The 25,329-nt window shown below is 68.2% G+C and overlaps 1 protein-coding gene across 7 annotated transcripts; it reads left to right on the top strand.

The window, feature by feature from the left end:
• The first annotated feature begins 676 nt into the window (after positions 1-676).
• ARHGEF2 (Rho/Rac guanine nucleotide exchange factor 2) lies at positions 677-25,329 on the top strand. 7 transcript variants are annotated; one of them, XM_084500491.1, is made up of 27 exons: positions 677-780; positions 3,247-3,577; positions 3,783-3,948; positions 4,353-4,458; positions 4,547-4,586; positions 5,306-5,420; positions 16,544-16,694; positions 17,386-17,453; positions 17,543-17,606; positions 17,884-18,013; positions 18,098-18,207; positions 18,293-18,439; positions 18,957-19,207; positions 19,314-19,439; positions 19,718-19,835; positions 19,940-20,197; positions 20,812-20,888; positions 21,009-21,178; positions 21,416-21,483; positions 21,883-22,074; positions 22,205-22,300; positions 22,417-22,484; positions 22,579-22,620; positions 22,729-22,779; positions 22,910-23,362; positions 24,185-24,332; positions 24,574-25,329. In XM_084500491.1, the coding sequence occupies exons 2-27, from the start codon at positions 3,273-3,275 to the stop codon at positions 24,657-24,659; spliced, it is 3,606 nt and encodes a 1,201-aa protein (XP_084356617.1). In that variant the 5' UTR covers positions 677-780; positions 3,247-3,272; the 3' UTR covers positions 24,660-25,329. The 7 variants fall into 7 exon arrangements, with proteins under 7 accessions (XP_084356617.1, XP_084356616.1, XP_084356618.1 ...); XM_084500490.1 differs by having other exon boundaries at positions 678-780; positions 24,143-24,332; XM_084500492.1 differs by lacking the exon at positions 24,185-24,332 and having other exon boundaries at positions 678-780.

Here is a 25,329-nt window from a genome sequence, read left to right as displayed (position 1 = left end):
TGGGGAGCAGAGGGTGGCGTGGGCAGCGCCGCGGCGGCTCAGGCCTGAGTCACCCCACAAACGAGCCGCCCCCACCCGCTTCTCGCACCCATGGGTGCCCCGCTCTGCACCCCAGAGCCTCGAGCTCAGCCCGGAGCTGGCAGCACCGTGGGTAGGGTCGGAGAGCCACGCGGTGCCCAGGGTGGTCCCCGGTGCCCAGGAGGGGGGAAAAAGGCTTTGGAGGATGGGGAAACTGAGGCAGGGGGCGTCAATCCTCGCTGCTCTGCCTCGGGGTTGCCCCGCTCCTGCCCGTGGTGCAACCCCTCCGCGGTAACTCCCAGCCCCGTGCGCCCCCAGCTCCCGCGGGAAGGACCCTGGGAGCCCCAAAGGAGCAGCCCGGACCCCCGGAGGGCCCCCCCAGGCTGCTCCTGACCCCCGAAAAATGACAGAGCTGGAGGGCAGCTCCGTGCCGAGGGCACCCGCAGCCCCGCGCCGAGCCAGGGCGGGTGGTGGAGAGAGGGGAGGAACGGGAGGCGAAGCCGAACTCGGGGGGGGTGCCCCTTGGGAATTGGGGTGCTCCGGTGCCGGGCGGCGCAGTATCGGCAGCGGTGCAGGGCAAAGGGTTAACAGGCCCGAGGAGCTGATTTGCCAAGTGGTTCCTGGTTTATTCAGTGTGCGAAAGAGGCAGGGACAGGGGAGGGGAGCTCCGGGTGGGGAGCTGGGAGCAGGGCTGGTACCCGCCCGGCATCGCCCACCGCCACCACCGGGTCCCATGGGGCCACCCCACGGCACCGCCGACAGGTACGTCCCCAGCACCCCGGGGGGTGCTCCAGGGGGGAAAACCAGAGCTGGGGGTGACACGGGGGCCACCCCCACCCCGCTCCTGGGCCCTGTGGCACCCGTCCCCTTTGTCCTCCCAGCCCCGTGCTGGTGCCTTCCCCTCCTCTTCTCCCTGTGCCGCGGCTGCACCCATGGGAGCGCGGGGACGGGACCCCCAGATCCCCACTTCCAGAGCCCCCCCCGTGGTGCCAGGAGGGTTCGATGCCAAGCTCGGTGTCGGGACCTTGGAGCCTGCTGCCCGTCCTCAGTTTCCCCATCCTGCAGCCGGCGCGAGGGTCCCTTGGGTGCCCCGGGACAAGGCGCTGGTGGTCGGTGGTCACCGGTGCCGGGGAACGCAGCTCCTCCCGGAGAGCAAAACGTGCTGGCACGCGGCTCCTTCACCTGCTGCATGCTCCCAAGCCAAGGACGAGCCCCTCGGTGTCCCCACGGCGAGGATTTGGGGCTGGAGCAGGCGTTGGGAGCGAGTTTGCTTCTTGCTTCCTCCCCCGCGAGCCGTGACTGCGACCTGGCCCCGGCTGGGTGCAAAGGGCTGGGGGAGATGCCTGGAGGCGCAGGCTGGGTGCGCTGTGGCGCAGGATTCCCTCCTGCCCTGCTGGCACTCGGGGCATCCGGGGAAAAAGCATTGTCCCCAGCACCCAGGGGACACGGAGGAGCACCGAGGCGAGGGGCTGGGTGCGGGGGCAGCCCCCCGAAACCCCCGTCCCTGATAGAGGGGGACCTCAGGAGGAGCTGGCCCCTCGCCGGCACACCGAGCAGTGCCGGTGCCGTGCCGGTGAGAGGCTGCCCAAGGGGTCCCCGTGCCGACGGGGTGCACGTGGGGCTGGTGGGGTTCACGGCGGTGCAAGCGGTGGCAGCTGATGCCCGAGGGTTGCTCTCAGGGTTGGGTTTTCCCCCCCTTTCCATCGCTTTGGGGGACGCGAGGTTTCCCCCAGGCTCCTGCCAGCCCCTGTGCAGGAGGCTGGGCTCGCGCCGCGAGGTCCCCGGCCGCTTTTTTTCCCAAAAGCAAGAAGTTTTGGGACTTTCTGGGTGCTTTTCCGGGCACCGACACCTTCACAAAACCCTCCAGGCCACAAATCACCCGCTGGCCTCTGGGTCGAGCCCTGCTCAGGGGTGGCAGCAGCGCCAGCAGCGCCAGCCTCACCAGGTCCCTTTCGGGACGTGCCCTCGCCACGGGTGCTGGGGACGCTCGCCCCATCCCAGGCTCAGCCTCTGCTAATTGCCGTGTTAATTGCCAGCTGAGGGCACAGCTCGGGGGTGCTCCGGCTCTGCCTGTTCTCGCCACGAGGCTGCGCCGGGAGCAGAGCCGGGCAGGAGCAGTTCTTGGCTTATTCCTTGATCCTTCTGCATTTCTCAAAGCCCCTCGCTTGGTCGGGTCCCGTCCCGGGCAGCCCGCGGGGCAGGTGACGGGCAGACAACGGGAAGTTTTGTTATCTGCTGACGGGGCTGGGAATGGAAAAACAGGAAAGCGCCTGAGCTCATCCCATTTCCCTGCCTGGCCTGGGCAGAGCTGCCTGCGGGGCCGGGGCGCAGCGGGGTGAGTCGGGGATGGGGGTGGCTGTGCAGCCCAGGACCCCCCCAGACCTTCTGTGCCCGTTGCTGTTGGGGTTTTGGGGACCTGGGCAGGGGTGGGTGGCACAGGTTGGAGCTCTGGGTTTGGGGTGCTGGCAGGGTTTGGAGCCCGGGGGGTGCCGATGGCTCCGTGACCCTAACGGCACCGCGGGTCCCATCCTGCTGCTGCCCTGGGACTGTCCCCAGCAAACACAGGGACCGGGTGCTGGTGGCAAATCCCCGTCCCCAAACACCTGCAAAGCCCCCGAGCGCCCTCCCCACAGGGAAACAGCTCCCAGGGGATGCGCTGAGCCCCGCAGGGGTGAAATTTGGGGGGGTTCTGAGGCGCAGCAAAGCACCTTAGGGTGCGCGGGGTGCATCCTGCGGTGGCTGCTGGTGTTGGGGGGGGGACACAACAGGTCGGCCCCCCTCCCCGAGCTGAGCCGTGGTGGAGAGGAGCTGCTCTCGTCCCAGCCAAATTCCTGGGCGCTTAATGAGTAACCGGCGGCGAGGCGAGGGTGGTTCTGGCGGCTCCTGCGAGCCAGGGCAAACACAGCCGGGGGCCGTCCAGGGGCACCCGCGCAGCCCCCAGGCTGGGTTCGTGCAGGGCTGGGGGGGTCGAGGGGGGCTGGAGGGGGCCGGGAGCCCTCCCCATCGCTCTGCGGGGTCGGGGGCCCCGCACGTTGCTTGGGGTTGGGACGGGCGGCTCCTCTTTATGGCCACCATCAGCTTCACGGTCTGCTTGGAGCTTGTGGGGTCGGAGGGGCCCGATGGGGTCTGCAGAGCTCAGTTGGGACCACCCCAAGCTCTCCCCGTGCCCCCCAACGGGGCCGGGCTGTCTGCATCCATCCCTGACACCTCCGCTCCTCCATCCTGCAGCGCCCGGCCCCGGCCCTGAGCGGGGCATGGACGGCCCCGAAATCTTCCTGGGCCCCTGCGAGGGAGCCCTCTGCGGGGTCCCGGGCCAGAAACGCCGCTGCATGTCGGCCCTGGAGCCCGTCACTTTGCCCAGCCCCAAATCCGAGACCAGCTGGGGCGAGGAGGAGGAGGAGGAGGAGGAAGATGAAGAGGATGAAGACCGGTTCCGGGGGGTGCCGCTGCGGCGAGCCTGTGCCCTGCGGACCTCGATGCGCAGCCGGGACCCCTTCCGACGGCACAGCTGGGAGCCGGGCAAGGAGCTGCGCGGGGTCCCCGGCTACGACCAGCTCAGGTAGCGGCGCCCCCACCCCGTGACCCCAAACCAGCCCCCGCGCCCCCCTCGCTGGTGCTCAGGATCCTTCGTGCAGCACCCCCGGCGCACCCCAAGGCTCGCCCCACGGATACGGGGCTCGGGGCACCGATGCCACGGCTGCCCTGCTCCGGTGCCCCCCCACCCCGGGGTGCCGCAGCTCAGGGTGCCCCCCTCCCCGCCACAGCGTGAGCCTCAAGGGGCTGAGCCCCGACGACATCGACTCCAGCACGGAGCAGCTGGAGGGGCTGGGGAGGCGCCGCTGGGACCCCCGGAGAGCCCCCCTCATCCACAGCACCGAGTCCCTGCTGTCCCTGGACGAGGAGGACGAGGCCGATCTGCAGCGGGCGCAGGTAGGAGATGCTGCTCTTCCTCCTCCTCTTCCTCCTCCTCTTCCTCCTCCTCTTCTTCCTCCTCTTGCCACCCCATGGTGGCAGCACAGGGCCGAGGCCAGGGGACCCCAAGAACCTTGGTGGATGGAGACGGCCCAGCAGAGCCCCTGCCCCGGGTGCCTTCTCCGTCACCCCAGGGCTGGGCTGCGTTATTTTTGGGGTGGGGGAGCTTCATTTTGGGGAGGGAGAAATTAAACTGTGAGCCCAGGGACTGCACGGTGCACGGGGACCCCGCTGGCCCCACAAAGGGCAACCAGCGCCCTGCACCCAGGGACTGGGGTTGGTGATCCCAGTGATCCCAGTGATCCCAGTGATCCCAGTGATCCCGGTGGTCCCGGTGATGCCAACCCCGTCCCTGCTGGCAGGAGGACGCGCGGAGGCTGCAGGTCTACGGGGCCAGGAGCGCCGGCGGCTGCGCCCTCGCCAAATCCGCGTCCCTCAGCGTCATCGACAGCTTCCCCCCCGCGGTGGGTGAGTGCCAGCGCCCGCGGGGCCGGGTGGGGGTGTTGGGGCGACGGGACCCCGGCCCCTCCTTTAATTCGGGCCCCGTCTCTTGCAGAGATTTCCCCCTTCGCCTCCCAGCAGAGCCTGGCCAACGGGTGAGTGTGGGGGCGCAGGGGGGTGCGGGCGGTGTCCCCAGCACCCAGCCCCTTTTTGGGGTGCCCCCAAAGTGGTGCAATCCTGCACCCTGCCGGTGGGGTCCTGGCACACGTGATGGGGGGCACCAGGAGCAGAATCCTCCCCCCTGGGACGGAGGGGACGGTGCCCCCCCCCCCCCCCCGGCGCTGTCCCCACCCGGCCTCGAGGCGCTTTGTGCCCGTGGGGCCCCGCGGCCCCAGCGCCTGTCACAGCCCATTCCCGTCCTCATTAGGGCAGCACACGGGGCTGGCGGGGAGCCACACGGGGACAGGGATGGGGACAGGGACGGGGAGAGGTCAGCTGGGGAGCAGGGGGGGTGCTGAGCCTCCCCCTGCTTTTTTTCGGAGGGGGCACCCCACAACCACGGGGACGCACCCATAACCATGGGGCTGCCCCGTCTTGGACCTCGTGGGGCAGGCGATGCCATGGGGTGGCCGAGGAGGGGACGCAGGCACCGACCCGTGCCATCACCCCGGGGGTCCCCGCGTGCCCCCCGTGCGGGGCCGGCTCGGCGGGGAGCGAACAGAAGGGCTCTGTGCCGGGTCCAGCTGCGACGGAGCAGCCACCCCGGAGAAGCCGGGGGGCCGCGGCGCCTCGGCTCGCTCCTCCCTATTTCCTGGCCCGCGGACGCCCCGGGGACAGAGGGGGATTTGTGCGCCTGATCCCGCTCCTCCTGCAGCTTCGGTGCCGGGAGCTGCGGGCAGCTGGCGGCCTCGGGCGAGCCGGGGAGCCGGGAAGGGAGCCCCCTGGGCCGAACCCTCAGCTTCATCAGGAGGATGACGGGGAAGACGAAGGTAAGGGGGAAGGGGATGAAGGGGAGAGGAAGGGTTGGGGTGGGGCGGGGGGGAGCATCCGTGGCCGGGACCCCTCGAGCCGGGCGCTCGAGGCCGCGGGGCGGTGGTGGGGTGTGGGGTGGTCCCCAAAATGCTGCGTGGGGGTTGGGGTGGGACGGGGGCTCGCTCCTGGCTCTGCAGCCACGACGCTGGCGGCTGCCCTTTGGGGATGCTGTGCCTCAGTTTCCCCTTTCTGCTTGAGGTCATCCTCAGCTGCTTTCTGGGTCTTTGGGGTCCGGAGAGGGGAAAAGCTCCGTGTACGCCCAGCGCGGTGCCCGGGCGAGTCCTGGGGTGCTCACTCTGCCCCCCCAGAACCCCCCCCCAAGCTCTAGGTGGGCATCTGGGACACTTCCCCTTCCCCAAAACCCAGCAGGAGGTGAAACAGGAGCGGGACTGCGCTCATGGAGCTGCGCCAACGGGGCAGGTACCGGGCACCGGGGATGTGGTTTCGGTGCCTGCGCCACCGCCCCCGTCCCGGCCACCCCCGATGTCCCCAGGGACCAGCTGGCACCATCACAATTCTGACGGGCCTGATGGTGACGGGGACATGGAGGGCTGTGGGTGTGCCCGTGGGTGCTGGGGGGGGGGGGACACTGTGCGAAGCCGCTCGCCCCTCGCAGCAGCCCGGGGGTGCCGGTGGCATCGGCTGCGCCTCGTCCCGCTGTGCCGGGGACACTTCGGTGACCCGTGGCCGCAGCTCTGCGGGCACCCCGGGTGCTGTGGGGTGGGGACGGGGCCACGCTGCGGGCGGTGGGGCCGGGCCCACGCAGCGGCCGAGGAAATGAGGCTTTTCCTGGCGGCGGGCGCTTGTTTGCGCGCTGAGCTCTCCGCCCGCGCGCCCTCCCCCGGGCTCCTCCGCCGCATCCGAGCGGTTTCCTGCAGCCGCTCATTCATCTGGGCCGCTTTTCTCCCAGCTGCTTTCCAGTAAACGTCCGTCAACATTAAACCAGGAGGGTGCAGGGCCCCTGTGGGACCTCCCTCCCGTGCCTCAGTTTCCCCCTTCCCACCCGTAGCACCAGCGACGGGATCCTAGCCCCGTGGTCGAGGCGCCCCGGGGGGGAGCACGCAGGAGCCTCCCCGCGCCCCTTTTGCTGGAGCTGCTTTTTGGGAGAGGCGTCCCCAGCCCCCGGGGATGGGAGCTCGGGGGGAAACTGAGGCACGGAGCTGCACCCAGCAGCTTGGGGGGGGTGACAGCTTTTTGCTCTCCTCCCCAACCCTTCTGGGGCCGAACCCCACCCGGTCCCCAGCGGCGCGGGGCTTTGCCGTGACGTGAGCCCATTAATCCTGCCGGCCCCCCCAGCCTTCCCCAGACAGAGGATTAGCAGCCAGCTGTGAACATCACCCAGGGCCCGGCCACCCCCGTGCTGGCAGCCCCCCAAATCCCCCCCATCCTCGGCTCCCCGTGCCCCCCAAACCCCGCAGCCGTCCCCGTTCCACCCCGCTCGGCCGCTGGCCGCGACGCTGCGAACGAACGGCTTGAAACGGGCGTTTGGGATTTTTTTTGTTGTTGGTGGTTTTTGTAATTTTTTTTTTATTTTTTTTTTAATTTTTTTTTTTGGCAGGGAGGGCAGAAAAGAGGCCGTGGCCGTTCGTGCCGGCCTGGCAAGAGTTTTGTTGTGAAAGCGGGGAGGGGACGGGGCCGGAGCCCTTCGCGCAGGGATTGCATCAGGCGCTGCACCAGGAGCGGGGCCGAGCTCCCACCCCCCCGCATCTCCCCCCAAAAAAAAGGGCTGCCGGTGCCTTTCCACCCCCCCTGGTCCCCCCCCCAAGCCTGCTCCTCGGGGACTTTCCCAGCAGGTGGATGGGAAGTCCTGGCTTTCCCAGAAGGGGAAGGGGAGGCTCGGCAAAGGGAAGGGGTTTGGTGGCGCTTTGGCACCGGTCCCGATGCCTCTGGGGGCACGTCCCTTTTTTTTGGGGGGGTGACATGGTGACATGTCCATGCCTGGGGGGGTGACACGTCCCCACCAGCCCCTTGAGTGACCCAGGGTGATGGGGATGCAGCGGGGGTGCGAGGCAGAGCCACCCCCAGGGGGGACAGCGGGGACACCGCGGGTATCAGGGTTGCATTTGCAGAGCCCCTCTGCCTCCTGCGTGCCCCCACGGGGACAAAGGGACACACAGGGGGCTTTGTCCCAGCCCCCCCCTCCAGGGCTGGGGTTGGTGGCACAGGGCGCTGCGGGGTGTCCCCCTGGGGGGTGCCGGTGGCCGAGGGGGGGGACAAAATCAGGTGGCGGTGACGGAGCCGCGGTCGCAGGGGGACACGGGGGTCCCTTGGGACACCGCGGGGACAGGAGGAGGGGGCTGAGCGCAGGAGGTCGGTGGCACCGTTAGGGGGGAAATCCGAAAGAGGGGACCCCGAGGGGTCCCCGTGAGGCAGCCGGGGGTCGTCTGGAGGGGGCCGCGAGGGGTTTGGCGAAGCCGGGCGCGGGTCGGGCCGCGGCCGTCGAGAGCGGCGAGGCGGCGGAGGGGAGGGACGGCGCTGAGCTATTTCAGGAAGGAAAAATAATCAGGCGCCGGGGCCGGGCTCGCCGCTGCCCGCGGGCCTGGCTCTGCCTCTTCCCGCGGAGCTGCAGCCATGTACGGCCGTCCCGCCGCGAGGGTGAGGCACGGCGAGGGGGGAGCACGGCCGGGCGGGGGGCTCGGAGAGGCTGCGGGGACCCCGCTTGGAAAGCCCCCGACACCATGGGGCACGATCCGGCCGGTGGTGGTGGTTTGGGGGGCGTGGTGATGGTTTGGGGGGCACGGTGATGGTTCGGGGGGCACGGTGATGGTTTGGGGGGCACGGTGATGGTCGGGGTGCATGATGATGGTTGGGGGGCACGGTGATTATTGGGGGGCACGGCAAGGGGTGGCCCCCGTCTGGCGCAGTCCCACGCGCCCGCGATGCCGTGGGGGCTTCGTCCCCGCTGCGGCGATGCCCGGCTGTGGTTTTGGCGAGGGGATGGTGGCGGCCTCACCGGGGACCCCTTGGTTCCGAGGGGGGGTCCCCGCTCTGCCACCCCATCTCCCCCCCTTCCCGGCTTCTTTACGGCTCCGTCCCGCTCGGCCGCCGCTTCCCCCTCGCCACGCGGGGCCCTCTCCCCCCACGTGATGCTCGCGGTGCCGCGGGGCTTTCCAGCACCCGGATCCGACCCGAGCGCACCGGGACGGGGCGGAGGGGGGCGGTTTGGGGGCACCGAGCCCTCTCCATGCACCACTGGAGCCTCCCCACCGGCCACATCCTGCCCCGTTGGGGCGGCGGGGGGAAACCCGGTGCTCCCCTGGGTAGCCGGCCGCCCCTTCGCCGTTTCCTTCCGTCGGTTTTTGGGGCTCCGGAGGGGAGGCGCGGGGCTGAGGCGGGGTCCGGCTGGAGGCCGGCTCCGTGCTGCCAGAACGGGGCGAAAGCGGGCTGAGATTTGGGGGAATTTGCCAGCAAACGCCACCACGAACGCCAAACGCCGCCCCGACGCTGCCCCCGGTGCAGGCGGGGGGGGGAAGCAGAAGGAGGCTGGGGCCACAGGAGGAGGAAATGAGAAATTCGGAACCGGGCTGGGGGTTAAGGGAGGCCCGCGGCCTCCCCACGCCCGGGGGGGTTCTGGTGGCACGAGGCTCGGGTGGCGTCGCCGCCGCCTGGCACGGGTTTCGTGCTGCTCCCCGGCCAGGAGATTTCATCCAAGCCCGGCCTCGGCAGCAGGAGGCCGCCGGGAGCGAGCCCACCCCGGGGGGGGGCAACGTCTGCAGCTGCCTCGCCAAAGCGCTGAAGGACGGAGCGGTTAATTACCAGAGAGGTTAATTAAGAGAGAGGCCGTCGCTCGCCGGCCGGGAGCGCTGAAGTTTGGGCTCCGTTTCCACCTCCCCAGGGGCATCACTCCAGAACCCAGGACCCGAATTGGGGAGCAGGAGCGGCCCCGAGGGAATTTTTCCCCACTGCGGGGCCGTTGCACGGGGCCAGGCGGCCCCTCGGCCTCGGGAAACAATCCCCCTCTGTTGGTGCCGCGGAGGAAACCCCTGTTTACATGGCCTCGCCGTGGGGGAAAGCAAAGCTTTGCTTTGCTCCCTCGTTGCCAACATTTTCCCCCGGAGCTGAGCGAGGGCAGCGCGCGGCGGCTCCAGCACAAACGTTCGCCCCCGACGCCCACCCGGGGCTCAGATGGGATGCGGTGGGGGTGGCAGCACCCCCCCGGCTGGCTCCAGCGCCCGTGTTTTGTTTTGTTTTGTTTTTTTATTATTTATTTTTTTGGTTATTGATTAAGCCCAAAGCTGCTGGCGCTGCCTTGCTGCTCGAGGCACGGCCTCCGCTCCTCTTGGTGAGCGTCGAGTGCCGCGGGCTGGGACGCGCCGGCGAGGGGCCGCTTGTCTCCACGGTGAGCCCCCAGGGCTGCGTGGGGACAGCGGGGGGCTGAGCGCCCCAAAATCCTCCGGGAGGATTTCGGAAAGCGGAGGGGCACGAAGTGAACCCAAAACTTCACGAAGTTAACCTGAAAGTGCACGAAGTGGCTGGCCGGAGCGAGCAGTGCCCGGTGGAAAGTGCCGCCGCTCGCCCAATTTAATCCCTTGGGGCCACGGTGCCTGGCACAGCCGGGCTTTTTCTGGCCCCATGGGGAGCGTGGCACCAGACCCCAGGGTTGTCTGCGCCTCGGAGCCATCCCCTTGCCCCCCATCCCCGTGCCCCCATCCCGGTGCCTCCCATCCCCGTGCCTCCTTCACCCCAGGAAACGCGGCCGCGTTATCTCTGGGGCAGAGCTGTGCAAATCCTGGGGGGGAGCTGCACAAATCCCCGGGGAGCTGCACAGATCCCGGCCCGAGTTAATGATCAACCAGGCCGGGGCCACCGGGAGCTCTGCGCCTGCGTCGCCCCTCCGAGGGGGGGGACGATTTCCACGGGGATAAAGTGTCCCTGGCGGGTGGCGAGGTCCTGGCAGCGAGCTGGGGTCGGGGGGCTCCAGTAAAGCCCCAAACGAACCCCGTGCCCCCCATGCCTCCAGGCTCGGCAGCACCCCAGAGCTGCATTGGGTCAGCTTCTCCCGCTGGGGCCCTTTCTGAAGTCGGTGTTTTAAGGGGAAAAAGCAGAATTTTCCCAAAATGCGTCCCCAGCCGGACTTCCTGAGCTCTTGGCACCGCTGCGCATCACCGCCCTGTGTGCCAGCGGTGCTTGGTGGGACCCAGCTCCTGCCAAAAACTGGGGGGGGGGATGAGATGTGTGCCCCAGGAGTGAAGGGGTGGGAGCTGCGCCCCCGGCTTTTGGGGCATTTCTCCCTCGGGGAGAACGCGGCGAGCCTGGCTGGAACCGGGGGCACCGGGGGCTTCGTTGCTGAGTACCCGAGTTGGAACAGACCCACAAGGACCATTGGGTCCGACGCCTGGATCCCCATAAAACCGCCCCAAAACGGTGTGCTTGGTGCCCCCGTGGACTTTTTCTGTCCAATTTGGGCTCCGAGGCCGGGCCGGAGGCTCCGGTGTCACCCAGCGAGGGTGCGGGACGCCGACCACAGCCCCCGGAGCTGTGGGACTGCCCAAGGGCCCGCTCGGAGAGCCAGAGCTGGGCAGGGGAAACTGAGGCACGAGAGCCGAGCCCGGCCAAACCCCGGGGCACCGCTCCGGAGTGACTCCGGAGTGACTCCGCTTGGCACCGCCACCACCCCTTATCCCCGTGCGTGCGCCCTGGGGGGACCCCCGGCTCTTAACAAAGACCCCGGGGGCTGCACGAGGCCGGCACCGGAGGCACCGGAGGGGCCCTCCCCGCGGCGGGGCCGCCCCCCGGGAGGGAGGAGCCCGGTGGAGGCCGGAGGCCACCGGGGGGGGTCAGGGGGGGGGGGGAACCGGGAGGGTCCCGGCCATGTCCCGCATCGAGGCGCTGGCCCGGGCGAGGAGCGAGCGGAGCAAGGTAGAGCGCGGCCAAGGTTTGGGGTTTTTTTGGGGGATGGGGGGGTCCGGAAGGGGTTTGGGGAAAGGGGCGGGGGTGGGATTTGGGTTCTCAGCTCGTGGTCGGTGTCGTGTCCCCCCCCCACCCCCCGCCCGCCCCCTCCCTCTTTGGGGGCTCGCGGAGGTTGGCTCTGCCCTTCCCCGCCCAGCTGCGCGCGTGGTGAGGGGGGGGGGGGGAAGTTTCGAGCGCCGCTGCTTTGCGAGGGGGGAGCCCAGGAGCCTGCCCGGGTGAGTCGGGGGCTGGGGGGGGGGCTCCGGGGTGCGGTTCCCTTGGTGGTGGTGGTTTTGGGGGGGGGGGATTTTTAAAGAGGGGGAGGGCTTTGTGTCCCCGTGTCCCGCGTGGGGTTGGGATGCGCGCGGAGCACCCAAATCCTGCCCCGGTGCGCGGCGTGGGCAGGAGGAACAATGAGACCCCCCCCGACTACACCGACACGGGGGTGGGGGGGCAACTCCAATTGCCCCCCCCCGACCCCCAAAACCTCGGGGGCGCCGTTTTGGCAGCGTGGAAAGCTCCGGTCCCCGGCCGCATTGTCCGCGCCGCGGCGGAGACAAAGCCCGGCGGGGGGGGGGGCGGGGGGAGAGAGAAAGGTTCCCGGGGGGGGGGGGGGAAACTGAGGCACGAGGCGCCGGCCCCCCCCCCCCCAGGGAACGCTTCCCCGGCCGCTGGGGGGGGGGACACAGGGACAGCAGGGCTCCGGAGCGCATTTGGCAATCGCTGGCGTGGCGAAACGGTGGCTGGGGGGGGGCCGGAGGGGGGCAGCTGGTGCCTGGGCTTGGCAGGGCTTTGTGTGGCTGGGGGGGGGCCAAGCGAGCGTGCGAGGCTCCGCTCCCCCCCCCCACCTCCCATGCCTCAGTTTACCCCCATGCAAATATTGGGGGGGGGGGGGAGCGGTTTTTTGGGGAGCTCCCCAGGGCGCGTGGCGGGGACGGGGAGGGCACCGGGTGAGTTTGGCCGCGTCTTTTTGTTCACCCCCGGGGGGGTCCCGGCAATGAAAGGAGGGGGGGGCTCAGCTCCAGGAGGGCTCATCCCTGGGGGGCTCATCCCCGGGGGTTTCATCCCCCACCCCCCCAAAAAAAAAAAGGCGTTCTCCAGGGTCCGGTGCCGGGGGGAAGTGGTTGTTGGGTTCCTGCGCACGCAGGCACGGGGGGGGCGGGGGGGGGTACGGGACGGTTTCTGTTTGAAAGCAGTTTCTTCAAAGCCCGCCTCGCCCCACCCAGGGCCTCCGGTGACCCCCCCCCCTTTCCCTAAAGCCCCCCCCCCACATACACACCCCCCCGTGACGGATCCCAGGCGCTTGGAGAGGAGCCACCGGCCCCGGCTGGGCGCTGCTCGCGGGCTGCTGCCGGCAGCTGTCACCCCCCCAGCAACGGGGGGGGGCCCTCCCGAGGGTTTGGGGGGGTTTAGGGGGGGGCAGCACCCACCCAAGGGCCCCCCCTCCGATTTGGGTGGGATGCGCAGCCCGGAGGGGACCCCAGCTTCCCCCCCCCCCAGGTGGCAGGACCCCTACTTTTGGGGTGACTCCCAGCCGGGCAGCCCCCCCCCCGCCATGCTGCTGTGCCCTGAGTCCCCAAAAGGGAGCTGGGGGGGGTCCGGCACCAGGTCCGAGCCCCCTCCCCAAAATAAAACCCCACGGCTTCGCCCCCAGCCAGGAAACCTGAGACGGCTGCGCTCTGGGGGGGGCAAATTTGGGGCTATAACGGGGCTTTTGTGCTCATGGCTGGGTTTGGGGGGGGGGGCTTGGGACCCCTCCCTCTGTGGAGCCGGGGGTGTCGGAGCCGTTTGGGCCCCGTGCGGCTCGGAGGCATCTTTTGTTGCGGAGCCGGGAAGAAACCGGCTTTGTTTGGAGCATGGGGGGGGGCACAGCTCCCCCAGCCCCCCCCGGGACGCAGCCGATGTGGACCCCAGCCACATTTGGGGGCGTCGGAGCTGTCCTGGCAGCCGGAGCCCCCTCCTTCTGTTTTGTCCCGTCCTGCCCCGGGAAGGCGACTTTCGGGGACTTCTCCATGGGATGGTTTGGGGAGGGGGGGCTGCAGCTGGGGACCCCCCCTCCCTCGTCCCCCTTCATTTTAGGGCAGGTCGGTGCTCCCCAAACGCGCGTCCTCAGGGTGGGGGCCCCGCGTGGCTCTCGGCACCCATCCCCTGGTGATGATGATGAGGAGGAAGAGGAGGAGGAGGAGGAGGAGGAGGAGAAGCTGCGCCGAGCCGCGAAACGTGGCCGGGGGCTGCTCCGCATGGCTGGATGGGGGGGGAATTTTTTTTTTATATATTTTTTTTTTGGCTTATTTGGGGCAAAAAGGCAGGGGCGGAGGCAGCTGGGGTTGTCAGCGCGCTGAAGCCTCCCCCGGTCTGGTTGGAGTTACCAAGCTACGGAGGCAGCCGCGGGCGCGCAGGAAGAGCAGCGAGCTATCTTGGAGCTATCTTGGGCCGAGCCCCGCTCCGTGCCAGCATAAATAACACCCCCCCGTGGGCGTTGCACCGCCGGCACTGCCCTAAAAAAAAAAACCCCAAAGCTCTCCTCCTGGCACAGCGACTTCCCACCCGCCAGCTCTGTGGGGTTTTTGGTGGCCGGGGACCCTCCGAAATTCAGGCCCGGAGGCGTCCGAGCGCGTCCCCTTTGTTCCAACGCCCGGCTCCTCCCTGCCCGTTTTGGGGGGTTGTCACCCCCCCACCCCATCCCGCTGGGGTTTTGGTGCTGTGCCCGTCCCGAATGCACCCTCGGTGTCCGGGATTTCGGCTGCCCACTGTGTTTGGGGGCAGGCAGAAGGGAGCTGGGGGTGTTTGGGGGCATCCGAAATTGGGCTGGGGGATGCGCCCGTGATGCTCAGCCCGGGGGCGGTGGCGGGTGGTGGCTTCTTGTCCCGGTCCCCCCCCATCCCCGGTTATTTATAGCTCACATCCGGCCCCCTCCAACATCCCCTGGGTGGGGACCCCGCTCCTGCAGCGGGGCATCCCGTCTGGGCAGCCCCCCAGCCCCAAAATGAGCACCCCAAAATGAGCCCCCGGCCGGATGCCTCTTGCTGTCCCTGTCCCCACCGTGCCAGCGCCCCCCCCGGGACGGGGACAGGGCCGGGGACGGGGACAGGGACCCTCTGTGTTCCCCTGCAGTGCCCTGCACAAAGGCTCCGTTCATCCCGCACGGGGCCGCCAGCACCAGGCGCACCCCCTGCCCTGCTGCGGGTTTGGGGCCGCTGCCCCCCAAACCTCCCCTTTTTTACCCCAGCGCCGTTGGCATAAAGAAAAACAAAAAAAACAAAAAAAAACAAAAAAAAAAAAAACAGCGATCCACCCCCAAAATATCACCAGGGCATCCGGGAACGACGGCTTGAGGATGGTTTTAGGGCTTGGCCCCGGCCACGTGGACCCTGTGGGGTCACGCCACGACCCCGCTGCCCACGGGGGTCCCGGGATCCGGCTGTGGGGCCGGGGGCGCAGTTGGGGCCGGTGCTGGGGGCAGCCCCCGGCGTCACGCTGGGGTAAGGGCACGGGGCCGGCGGCGGCAGGAAGAGGAATCGCCTCCCTCCTTTGTCTCCCGGCTGTTTTGTTTCCTGCGCTTGGGGCCGGGACGCAGGAACTGCGGGGCCTTTTCCTCCCCCCCCGGCTCTGCGCCGAGCGGCCTTCGCTTTAAAGAAGGAGGAAGAAAGAAAAAAAAAAAAAAAAAAAAAGGATTAAAAAAAAAAAAAAAGTGAAAAGCCAAACAAACAACAAAAAATAAAACAACACAACGGGAACAATCGCGGCACAGAGCGCGGGGCAGATGTTGTGGCCACGGGGGCTGCGGGGCCGGGATGTGCTGCTGCTCCTGCGCCCCCTTCCCGGAGGAAAGGGACCCGGAGAGACCCCTCCGCGGGGAGCGGGTGAGCGCCGAAGCCCCCCCCCGGGCTCCCTTGCTGCCTCCGGACTAACCACGGCCCCCCCACCCCGTGCCACACGGGACCCCCCCCAGCATCCTCTAACGGTCCCCAGGGAGGGGATGGGGATGTTCTGCCCGTGCCTCCGGTCCTCCTCGCCTCCCTCCCGTCTTGCTCAGCCTCCCTTGTCCTGGGGCGGGGGGGTCTTTGCCTCTTGGACCCCCCCCCCAAGTCCTAGGGAGCCTCCTGTGTGCGCGCCGCGACCGCCGCCGGCACCTCTCCGTCGGGATGGCTGCGCTGGATGCGGGGAGGGGGTGTCAGCGGGGTGCAGACCCCTTGCTTCTCACCCCCCCATCACCCCCTCGGTGCCAGCTCGGCATCACAAATCTGCTGCCCCCCCCCCCCCACAGATTTTGGGGGGTCAGCTCAGCCAGGGCGTGCGTCGCGGGCACCCCGGTGCCAGGCACGGCCGGGGCTGGGCGCGCACAAAGCCGGCTCTGTGCCGGCACGGCCGGGCTGCTGGGGGGCAGCGCCTTCTAACTGGGGGGGGGGGGGGAACAAAGTGGGGGTGTTGTGGGGGGCACCCTGCGGCCCCCCGCACGTTTGGGGCCGGGGCAGCCTGCAGCAGCTGCTCAGGAAGCCGCAGCTCCCTTCCCTTTTTCGAGAGGCCAAAACCGCAGCAAGCAGCGGGCGGCCGCGGTGGCACTGGGGGTCCCCCAGGCAGGACCCCCCCCCTCCGCAGAGCAGGAGGGGCACAACTGGCCCCCGAAGCCCTATTTTGGGGCTAAATGGTGAAAAACATGCACTTTGGCTAACGGGTGAGGACGTGCAGGGCTGCCCAGCGCCACCACGGCTCCCGGCGATGCTCCACGACCCCGTGGGCGCAGGGGAGCAGCCCCCCGCCCGCCGCGGCCCCCGCCGCTCATCCCCATTGGGGCTGGCAACTGCGGTGCCGGGGGGGTGGTGGCTGGGGGGGGGGGGAACGGGACGACGTGTGCTGGGGCGGGGGGGGGGGGGGATTTCTCCCGCAGCCTCCCGGTTGTCATGGTTATCGGATGATGGGAAGCACGGGAGAGCCGAGCGAGCGGGGTGGCTTTTCGGCACCCGCCTGCTCCCCGCCGGGGCTGCGGCAGCGCCCGGCGATGGGGGACCCCCCGGGACGGGGGGCGACGGGGGAAAACGGGGTCCCGCGCGTGTCCCCAACCCTGGCCACCGCCAGCAGAAGCGGCCCCAGGGAGCGGGGGGCTGCTGCTGCTGCTGCTGCGCCGGGGGGTGCCGGGCGCCCGCCGTGCCGCAGCCCCGCCGTCACGCGCCCGCCGCGTCTCCCCGGGCAGAGCAAGGAGAAGGAGAAGATGAAGGAGGGCAAGGAGAAGGACGCGCGCTACACCAACGGCCACCTCTTCACCACCATCACCGTCTCGGGGATGACCATGTGCTTCGCCTGCAACAAGAGCATCACGGCCAAGGAGGCTCTCATCTGCCCCAGTGAGTGCCCCGGGTGTCCCCGCTTGGGGTTGCGGGGTTTGGGTGTGGGTGCGGGACTCTCCCAGTTGCCCCCAGTCCGGCTGTCGGGGCTCGTACTGGGAGCCGCGGGTTGGGCTGCGCGCCCCGCGGTCGCTGCCGCCCACTCCGTGCCGCAGGACGGGGCGGGCTGCCGGCTCGGTGGCTATTTTGGGGCTGCTCCATCGTGGTGTGGGGGCGTGGGGGGGTCCTCCCCGGGGCAGGCAGAGCCCCCGCAGACCCCAATCCCGGCCCCACGGTGCCCTGGGGTGCGGGCACGGGGTGCGGAGAGGCAACGGGTGCCAGCCCTGGCGAGAAAATCCCGCTCCTGGGCATACCCAAACCGTTCCCTTTCCTTTCCGGGGGGGTGCAGGGGGACTCCTCGGCACCCCGGGGTGCCTCACCCTGCTGGGTGCTGCAGGCTGTGGCTCGGGGGTGCTGCGGGGGCTCAGCTGCTGCCAGCAGCTGCGGTTCCTCGCTGCGGCCACCTCTGCCCAGCAGCAGCTGGTTTGGGGCCGAGAGGATCCCCGGGCCCCCGCTGCAGCTGCGCCCATCGCTCTCAAGACCGGGGAGGGGTCCCCATAGCCTTGGGGGAGAGGGGGGGGGATCAGGGGAGCAAGGAGGGTGCCCCCCCCCCCCCCCAAATCTTTTCCCTCCATCTCTCCCCGTCCCGCAGCTTGCAACGTCACCATCCACAACCGCTGCAAGGACACGCTGCCCAACTGCACCAAGGTCAAGCAGAAGGTGAGCACCCGCCGGGGGGGCACCCACTTGGGGGGGGGGGACACACGGATGGGGGACACCACTGACGCCTCTGCTGCCCCCCCCTGCAGCAACAGAAAGCGGCACTGCTGAAGAACAGCTCGGCGCTGCAGTCGGTCTCGCTGCGCAACAAGAGTGAGTGGGGGGGACGTGACGTGTCCTGGGGGCGGAGGAGTTTAGTGGGGGGGGGGGGACACGCGGGGACAGCCCCTCCCCGCCAGCTCCGGGCCACCCCCGATGAGGATCCCGCTCCCAGCCCTGGGGACACCCCCCCCAAGGGCGCAATGGGGGCGTGGGGACACGCGGGGGGACCCGATATGGGGGTGTCCCCGGGGTGGCGGGGGTGGGGTGTGTGGGGGCAGCTTGGGGGTGGGGGGTGGTGCTGAAACCCTGTGTCCCCCCCCCCCCCAAGCCGCCATCCGGGAGCGCCCCAATTCTGCCATCTACCCCTCGGAGAGCTTCCGCCAGACGCTGCTGGGCCCCCGCCGCGGCCGCCCCTCGCTCTCCCTCTCCAAAAGCGTCTCCACCACCAACATCGCGGGGTAAGCAGGGCGAAAAGGGGGGGCCTGGGGGGGGTCAAGGGGGCATCCCCGGGGGTGTCACCTCCTTCCTGTGTCCCCCCCCAGGACGCTGAACGATGAGTCTCCCCTGGGGATTCGGCGCATCCTGTCCCAGTCCACCGACTCCCTCAACATGCGCAACCGCACGCTCTCCGTCGAGTCGCTCATCGACGAAGGTGGGGACCCCCCCAAGAGGGGAAAAAAAAGGACACGGGACCCCCCCGGTGACACCCAAATAATGCCCCCCCCTGGTCCTGGCAGGCCCCGACGTGATCCTCAACCAGCTGCTGAGCGATTTTGAGACGGACGAGAAGGATTTCGAGGCGGACTCGTGGAGCCTGGCCGTGGACAACAGCTTCCTGCAGCAGCACAAGATGGATGTGATGAAGCGCCAGGACGTCATCTACGGTGAGAGGGGACAGGGCACGGGGACAAAACGGGGCTCTGGGGGTTGGGGAAGGGGGTTTCAGAGTCCGGGACCCCTGGGTGTGGGTAGAAGTGGGAGACGTGGGGACAGAGCGGGGAGCGCGGGCTGTGGGGTGGCACGGGGATGGGGACACGGGGACGGGTTGGGGATGTGGGGATGGGGACACAGAGCTGGGGGGGGGACACAGGGGCAGGGTGAGGGACAGGGACAGGGCAGAGGTGCAGGGATGAGGGGACAGGGCCAGGGAAAGGGCCAGGAGGGTTGGGTGCAGAAATTGGGGGCGGCGGGGGCACGGCAGGGGACCCAGGTGGGTGGCAGAGGTTTGGGAAGGGGGGCGCGGAGATGGGGGCGCAGGGACAAGGCTGGGGACACGGGGACAGGCTGGGGACGCAGGGACAAGGCTGCGGAGATGGGGACAGAGCGGGGGGCACCGGGGGGGGCACCGGGACGCTGCGGCTCTGCCCTCTTCTCACCTCTCCCCCCGCCACCCCACGGCAGAGCTGATCCAGACGGAGATCCACCACGTGCGCACGCTGAAGATCATGGGCAGCGTGTTCCGCAGGGCCATGCTGGAGGAGCTGCAGCTGGACCCGGGCACGGTGCAGAAAATCTTCCCCTGCGTGGACGAGCTCAGCCAGATCCACGAGCGCTTCCTGGCCCAGCTCCTGGAGCGCCGCCGCGACTCGCTGGCCCAGGACAGCAACAAGAACTTCGTCATCAACCGCCTGGGGGACATCCTCGTGGGCCAGGTTGGGCGATGTGGAGGGGTCCCCCTGGGCCAAGTGGTGCTGTGCCGGTGCCAGGAGGGGGGGCTCAGCCCGCTGAGGTTCCCTCCCCGTGCGCCCCCCTCCCCAGTTCTCGGGCAGCAGCGCGGAGCAGCTGAAGAAAGCCTACTCGGAGTTCTGCAGCAGGCACACCAAGGCGGTGAAGGAGTACAAGGACCTGCTCGCCCGCGACAAGCGCTTCCAGCACTTCGTCCGGGTGAGGGCGCGTCCCCACGCGGCTGCCTTGGCACAGGGATCCCCCCCCCGGGGCGCTAGGGGCAGGGTTTTGGGGACCCCCCCTGCTAGTTCTGGGCTCCGTGCCCACGGAGAGGTGATGGGGACGGGGAGGGGAGCCCGGTCAGCATCCCCCCACCACCTCCGTGCCTCAGTTTCCCTCCCTCTCCGGCGCCTGCACCGTGGCGGTGAGCCCTTGGGGGGGGCTGGATGCGGCTCACGGCGTGCCCCCCCCTTTGCCTTTCTCCCCCCCCCCCCCAGAGGATGGCACGGTCCCCGCTGCTCCGGCGCCACGGCGTGCCCGAGTGCATCCTGCTGGTGACGCAGCGGATCACCAAGTACCCGGTGCTCATTGAGCGCATCCTAAAAAACTCCAAAGGTAACCGGGGAGGGGGGGGGCACGGCGGGGATCTCCTCATTCCCGCAACGGGGAGAGGGGTCTCCAACCTTCCCCCCTCGCCCCCTTCCCGCGCGCACCCCCAGACAACGAGGGCGACTCGGCGGACCTGTCCCGGGCGCTGACGCTGGTGAAGGAGCTGATTTCGGGGGTCAACGAGGAGGTGCACGCCTGCGAGATGAACGCCCGGCTCTGGGACGTTTACCGGCGCGTGGACGGGCGCGCCAAGGCGCCGCTGCAGTGGGAGAGCCGCGCCGGCCTCTTCGGCAGGGACGAGCTCCTGCGGCGCAAGCTGGTGCACAGCGGGTGCATGCTCTGGAAAACGGCGGCCGGGCGCTTCAAAGGTGGGCTGGGGGGGGAGAGTAGGGGGGGTTGGGGGGAGTGGGGGGGGCTGGGGGGAGGGTGGGGGGCTGGGGGGGGTGTGGGGGGCGTGCTGGGGATGTGGGGGGGATGTGGAGGGGGTGGGGGTGGTTGGGGAGGTGTGGGGTTGGGGGTTGGGGGGGTGAGGGAGCAGGGTGGGATGGGGATGGGGATGGGGAGGGGATGGGGATGGGGATGGGGTGGGGATATGGGGTGGGGATGGGGATGGGATGGGATGGGATGGGATGGGGGCAGGGTACAAGGGGATGGAGCTGTTGGGGGACGTGGGGTGCCAGGGGATGGGGGTGTTGGAGGTTGGGGAGCAGGATGCCAAGGGCTAGGGGATGGGGTACCAGGGGGTGGGGGTGTTGGGGGAGCAGGGTGCCGAGGGATGGGGGTGCTGGGGAGCAGGGGATGGGGGTGCTGGGGGTCAGGGAATGGGGTACCAGGGGATGGGGATCAGGGGGTCGTGGGAGCGGGGGTCCTGGGGAGCAGGGTGCCAGGATGCTGGAAGCCAACCCTGGCTGTAACAGTGCCCGGGGGGGGTTGGGGGGGGTTGGGGGGGGCACCCCTCACCCTCCCTGCTCCCTCCTCGCAGACATCCTGGTGCTGCTGATGACCGACGTCCTCATCTTCCTGCAAGAGAAGGACCAGAAGTACACCTTCCCCATGCTGGTGAGCCGCGGCAGCCCCCTTTACACCCCCTAAACCCCCCTCCCTGCCTGCAGCAGCACCGCTGGCACCCCACGGGACAGTGACAGCGTGCCCTGACCCCCCCCCCGTGTCCCCCCCCAGGACAAGCCGGCCGTCATCTCGCTGCAAAACCTGATCGTGCGCGACATCGCCAACCAGGAGAAGGGCATGTTCCTGATCAGCGCCGCGCCACCCGAGATGTACGAGGTGCACGCCGCCTCCCGCGACGACCGCAACAACTGGATGAAGCTCATCCAGCAGGCCGTCAGCCTGTGAGTGCCCCCCCCCCCCCCGGCCCCGACACTTCCAGGGGGTGGGGGGGTCCCCGCGGGGGTCTCCACGACCGTGGGGTGCGCGGCGGGGCCGGGATGGGGTGATTGTGCTGGGGGCTGCGGCAGGATGAGGATCCTGGGGGTGGGTTGGGGGGGGTGTGGTGGGTTATGGGGGGGGTGCGGTGGGTTTGGGGGGGGTGCTCTGACCCTCTGACCCCCCCCCCATCACCCTTGCAGCTGCCCCAGCCGCCAGGACTTCCCGCTGATTGAGACCGAGATCGAGGCGTCCCTGCGCAAGCTGAAAGGTGGGGGCGGTGGGGGTGACATTTCCCTGTGTCCCCACGTCCCCATATCCCCATCCTCATGTCCCCATATCCCCATATCCCCAGCCCCATGTCTTTGTGTCCCCATCCCCGTGTCCCCCCATTGCCATATCCCCATCCCCATGTCCCCATCCCTGTGTCCCCATGTCCCCATATCCCCAAATCTGTGTCCCCATGTCCTGGTGTCCCCATATCCCCATCCCCACATCCCTATGTCCCCATCCCTATGTCCCCATATCCCTGTGTCCCCATCCTCATGTCCCCATGTCCTGAGGTCCCCATGTCCCCATCTCCCTATCCCCATGTCACCATCCTGGTGTCCCCATCTCCCCATCCCCATCCCCGTGCCCCCTCCTCACACCCCTCCCCTTTGCCCCTCAGACCGCATCCTGCAGCACGACCGTAAGATCGCGGCGCTGCTGGAGGAGAAGGTCGGGCTGTTCGCCGACATGCTGGCGCTGACGGGGGGCTGCGAGGAGCCCTCGCCCACCCTGGCCCCGCGCACCCTTTTCCGCTCCGACTCCGGCGAGGGCTCGCGGGGGGAGCGCCTGCTGCAGGACGCCATCCGCGAAGGTGCTTTTTGGGGGACGGGGGGGACACCCCAACCCCGCAGCCCACCCCGGGAGCTCGCAGCCTCGGTGTCTGGGGAAACTGAGGCACGGGGAGGGGTCCCCAGGGGTGCTCACGGCGCATGTCCCCGCAGTGGAGAGCCTGAAGGAGATGTTGGCGGGCGCCGGGCGCGAGCGGGACCAGAACCACCTCGCCGAGGCCGAGAGCTGCCCCAGCCCCGGCGCCAGCAGTAAGCGGGGGGGGGGCAGCCTGGGATTTGGGGGGGGGTGTTTGGGGGGGGGCTGATCCAGCCCTGGGACCCCCCCCACCCACCCCGTTCATCCTCACCCCTCTCTGTCCCCGCAGACGGTGACGCCGGCAGCTTCAACGGCGCCCCGGAGTTCTGCAGGGCGGACTCGGACGCAGGGCAGCGGGTGAGTGCTGGGGGGGGCCACGTTTTGGGAGGGGAGGGGGGGGTCTCCCCATGCCGGGACCACCCCGGGGTGACCGCTCTGCTCCTCCCCGCAGGACGGGAACGGCAACCAGCTCCTGCAGCGGGCACCCCAGGAGGTAAGACGGGGAGGGGGGGGGAGACCCCACGATGCGAGCGTGCCTCAGTTTCCCCCCCCCTCCCAAACGCCCCCTCCCACGTTGGCTGAGCGCTCCCTCTGCCCGCAGGAGGTGAACCAGCGGCTCATGAACCTCTACACCCTGCTGCACGGCCTCCAGGTGGGCGCACGGGGCACGGGGGCGCACGGTGAACAAGGGCGCACGGGGGTGGCACGGGGGGGGACCATCCGCCTGACCCCCTCCACCCCCCCAAAATAAAAAAAAAAACAAACAATCAACTTTCCCGCAGGCGGTGGTGAGCCATCAGGACACGCTGCTGGAGCTGCGGCTGCAGGAGGGCGCCGAGCGGCGCGAGAAGGCACCGGTGGTGGCACCGGCACCGGCGGCACCGGTGGCACCGGCGGCGGCACCGAGCGAAGCGGGGCGGCCGGGCGAGAGACCCAGCTCGGAGCTGGCTCTGCTGCAACGGCAGCACGCCCTGCTGCAGGAGGAGCTGGCCCGCTGCCGGCAGCTGTGCCACGAGCGGGCGCAGGAGGCGGCGGGGCTGGAGGGGCGGCTGCGGGGCAGCGAGCAGGAGCGGGCGCGGCTGGAGCGCGAGCGGGACGAGGCGCAGCGGCAGCTGGCGGCGGTGCTGCGCCAGGAGGGGGGCGGCGGCGGCACGCGGGGGCGCCGCGGAACGGACCCCCGGCGCAGGAGCTTGCCGGCGGGAGACGCGCTGTATCTCAGCTTCACCCCCCCGCAGGTAGGTTTTTATTGGTTTTGCTTTTTAAAAAAAAAAATATTTATTTAATTTTATTTATTTGGGGGGGTGGCGCTCGCGCATGGCACGGGTGTGCCGGCGACACACTAGCTCGGCTTCACCCCCTCCACTGGTACAGGATAGGAGTTTATTATTTTATTTATTTATTATTTTATTTATTATTTTATTTATTTATTATTTATTTTATTTATTATTTTATTTATTTATTTACTTATTATTTTATTTATTTACTTACTTATTCATTTATTTAGGGGGTGGCGCTCACGCATGGCACAGGTGTGCCGGCGACACACTAGCTCGGCTTCACCCCCCCCGCTGGTACAGGATGGGATTTAATTATTTTATTTATTTATTATTTTATTATTTTACTTATTATTTTATTTATTTTCTTATTGTTTTATTTTTTATTTACTTATTATTTTATTTATTTACTTACTTATTCATTTATTCGGGGGGTGGCGCTCACGCATGGCACAGGTGTGCCGGCAGTGCGCTCCGTCTGAGCCGCACCCCCCTGGAGGTAAGGGAAGGGACTTTTTTGTTATTTTATTATTTCATTTATTATTTTGTTTTATTTTATTTCATTTCATTTCATTTCATTTCATTTATTTTACTTTATCTATTCATTTTGGGGGGGGGGTCGCTTCTCACGCATGCCACCCGTGCGCCCAGCCTCACCTCACCGGGAGGGTCCGGGGGCTTGCGGCTGACACCCCCCTCTCCCTGTGTGTCCCCCCCCCTCCACAAACACATGCCCTGCAGCACCTGAGCCACGGCAGCAGCCCCCCCGGCCTCTCCTTCCAGCACCACCACGCTTTCGCCACGTGCCCCCGGGACGAGCTGGATTATCGGGGAGAGCCCCCCCGGCTGCGGGAGGGCGAGGACGCGCTGGAGGCGCTGCTGGAGGACGAGGGTTTGGGCAGCCGCCGCTCCCCCCCCGCCAGCCCCCGAGGTGGGTCCCCCTAAATCCTGACCCCCCCCACCCCAAAAAAAGAAAGAAAAAAAAAAAAAAAAAAAAAAAAAAAAGCTGTGGGGAGGGGGCGAAATTCAATTTGGGGGGGGGGTGTGGGTGACCCACGGGGTGGGCGTTCGGCTCCGGGGTCCCATAATGAGAGGGGTTGGGGGGTGATGGTGGTGGGGGGGTGCTGATGGTGGGGGGGTGCTGACGGTGTGCCCCCCCTGCCCCCCCCCAGATTTCCTGAGGATGCAAGACATTCCCGAGGAGGTGGAGAGCAGCCAGGAGCTGAAGGAGGGCGACGGGGGCTCCTCGGACAGTTAGGGACCGGCCCCATGCCCCCCCCCAGCACCCCCTGCCCCCCCCCACCCAAAAAAAAAAAAAAAAAAATCCTTCCTGGAGCAGCCCCCCCCCCCCCTTTGGGGAGCTGCTCATCCTACAGGAGCCTTATGGGTCAACGGGGTTTGGGGTCGCCCCCCCCCCCTCCATCCTACAAGCTAGTGGGGGGGGGCAGTGTTTTGGGGCTGATATTTCCCCCCCCCCTCTGTGATTAATTTATTTATTTTGTCTTATTGGGGTGGGAGGAGGCAGCTCGGGGGGGGGGGCAGGGATGGGGCTGGGGGCTGCAAACTGGCCCCCCAGTGCCCCCTCCCCCAAGCAGGGCCGGCAATTCCCAAATTGACCCCGTGTCGGGGAGTGGGGGGGGGTCCCAGTACGTCCCAGTACATCCCAGTGCAGGGCAGGATCCATCCCCACTGTGAGTGGTGCTGGGACGGCGGTGACGTCCCCGGGGGGGTGGGGGGGCGAGCCTGAGCCCCCCCCCGCCCCAAAACTCCAGGTTTGGGGTCGGTGTTTGGGGGGGGGGGGAGCCCCGCACCCAACGCCAGAAGCGGCCGCCGTCGGTCCTCCTCCCTCGGTGTAACTGAAAAACGAAAAAAAAAGGAAAAAAAAATAGAAAAAATGAAAATAATTAAAAAAAGAATAAAATAAAAAA

Source organism: Aythya ferina (genome assembly GCF_964211825.1).
Source record: "Aythya ferina genome assembly, chromosome: 29".
NCBI classification, from domain to species: Eukaryota; Metazoa; Chordata; class Aves; order Anseriformes; family Anatidae; genus Aythya; species Aythya ferina.
The sequence above is the reverse complement of the archived record's forward strand: the minus strand, read 5'-3'. Positions and strand labels throughout refer to the sequence as shown.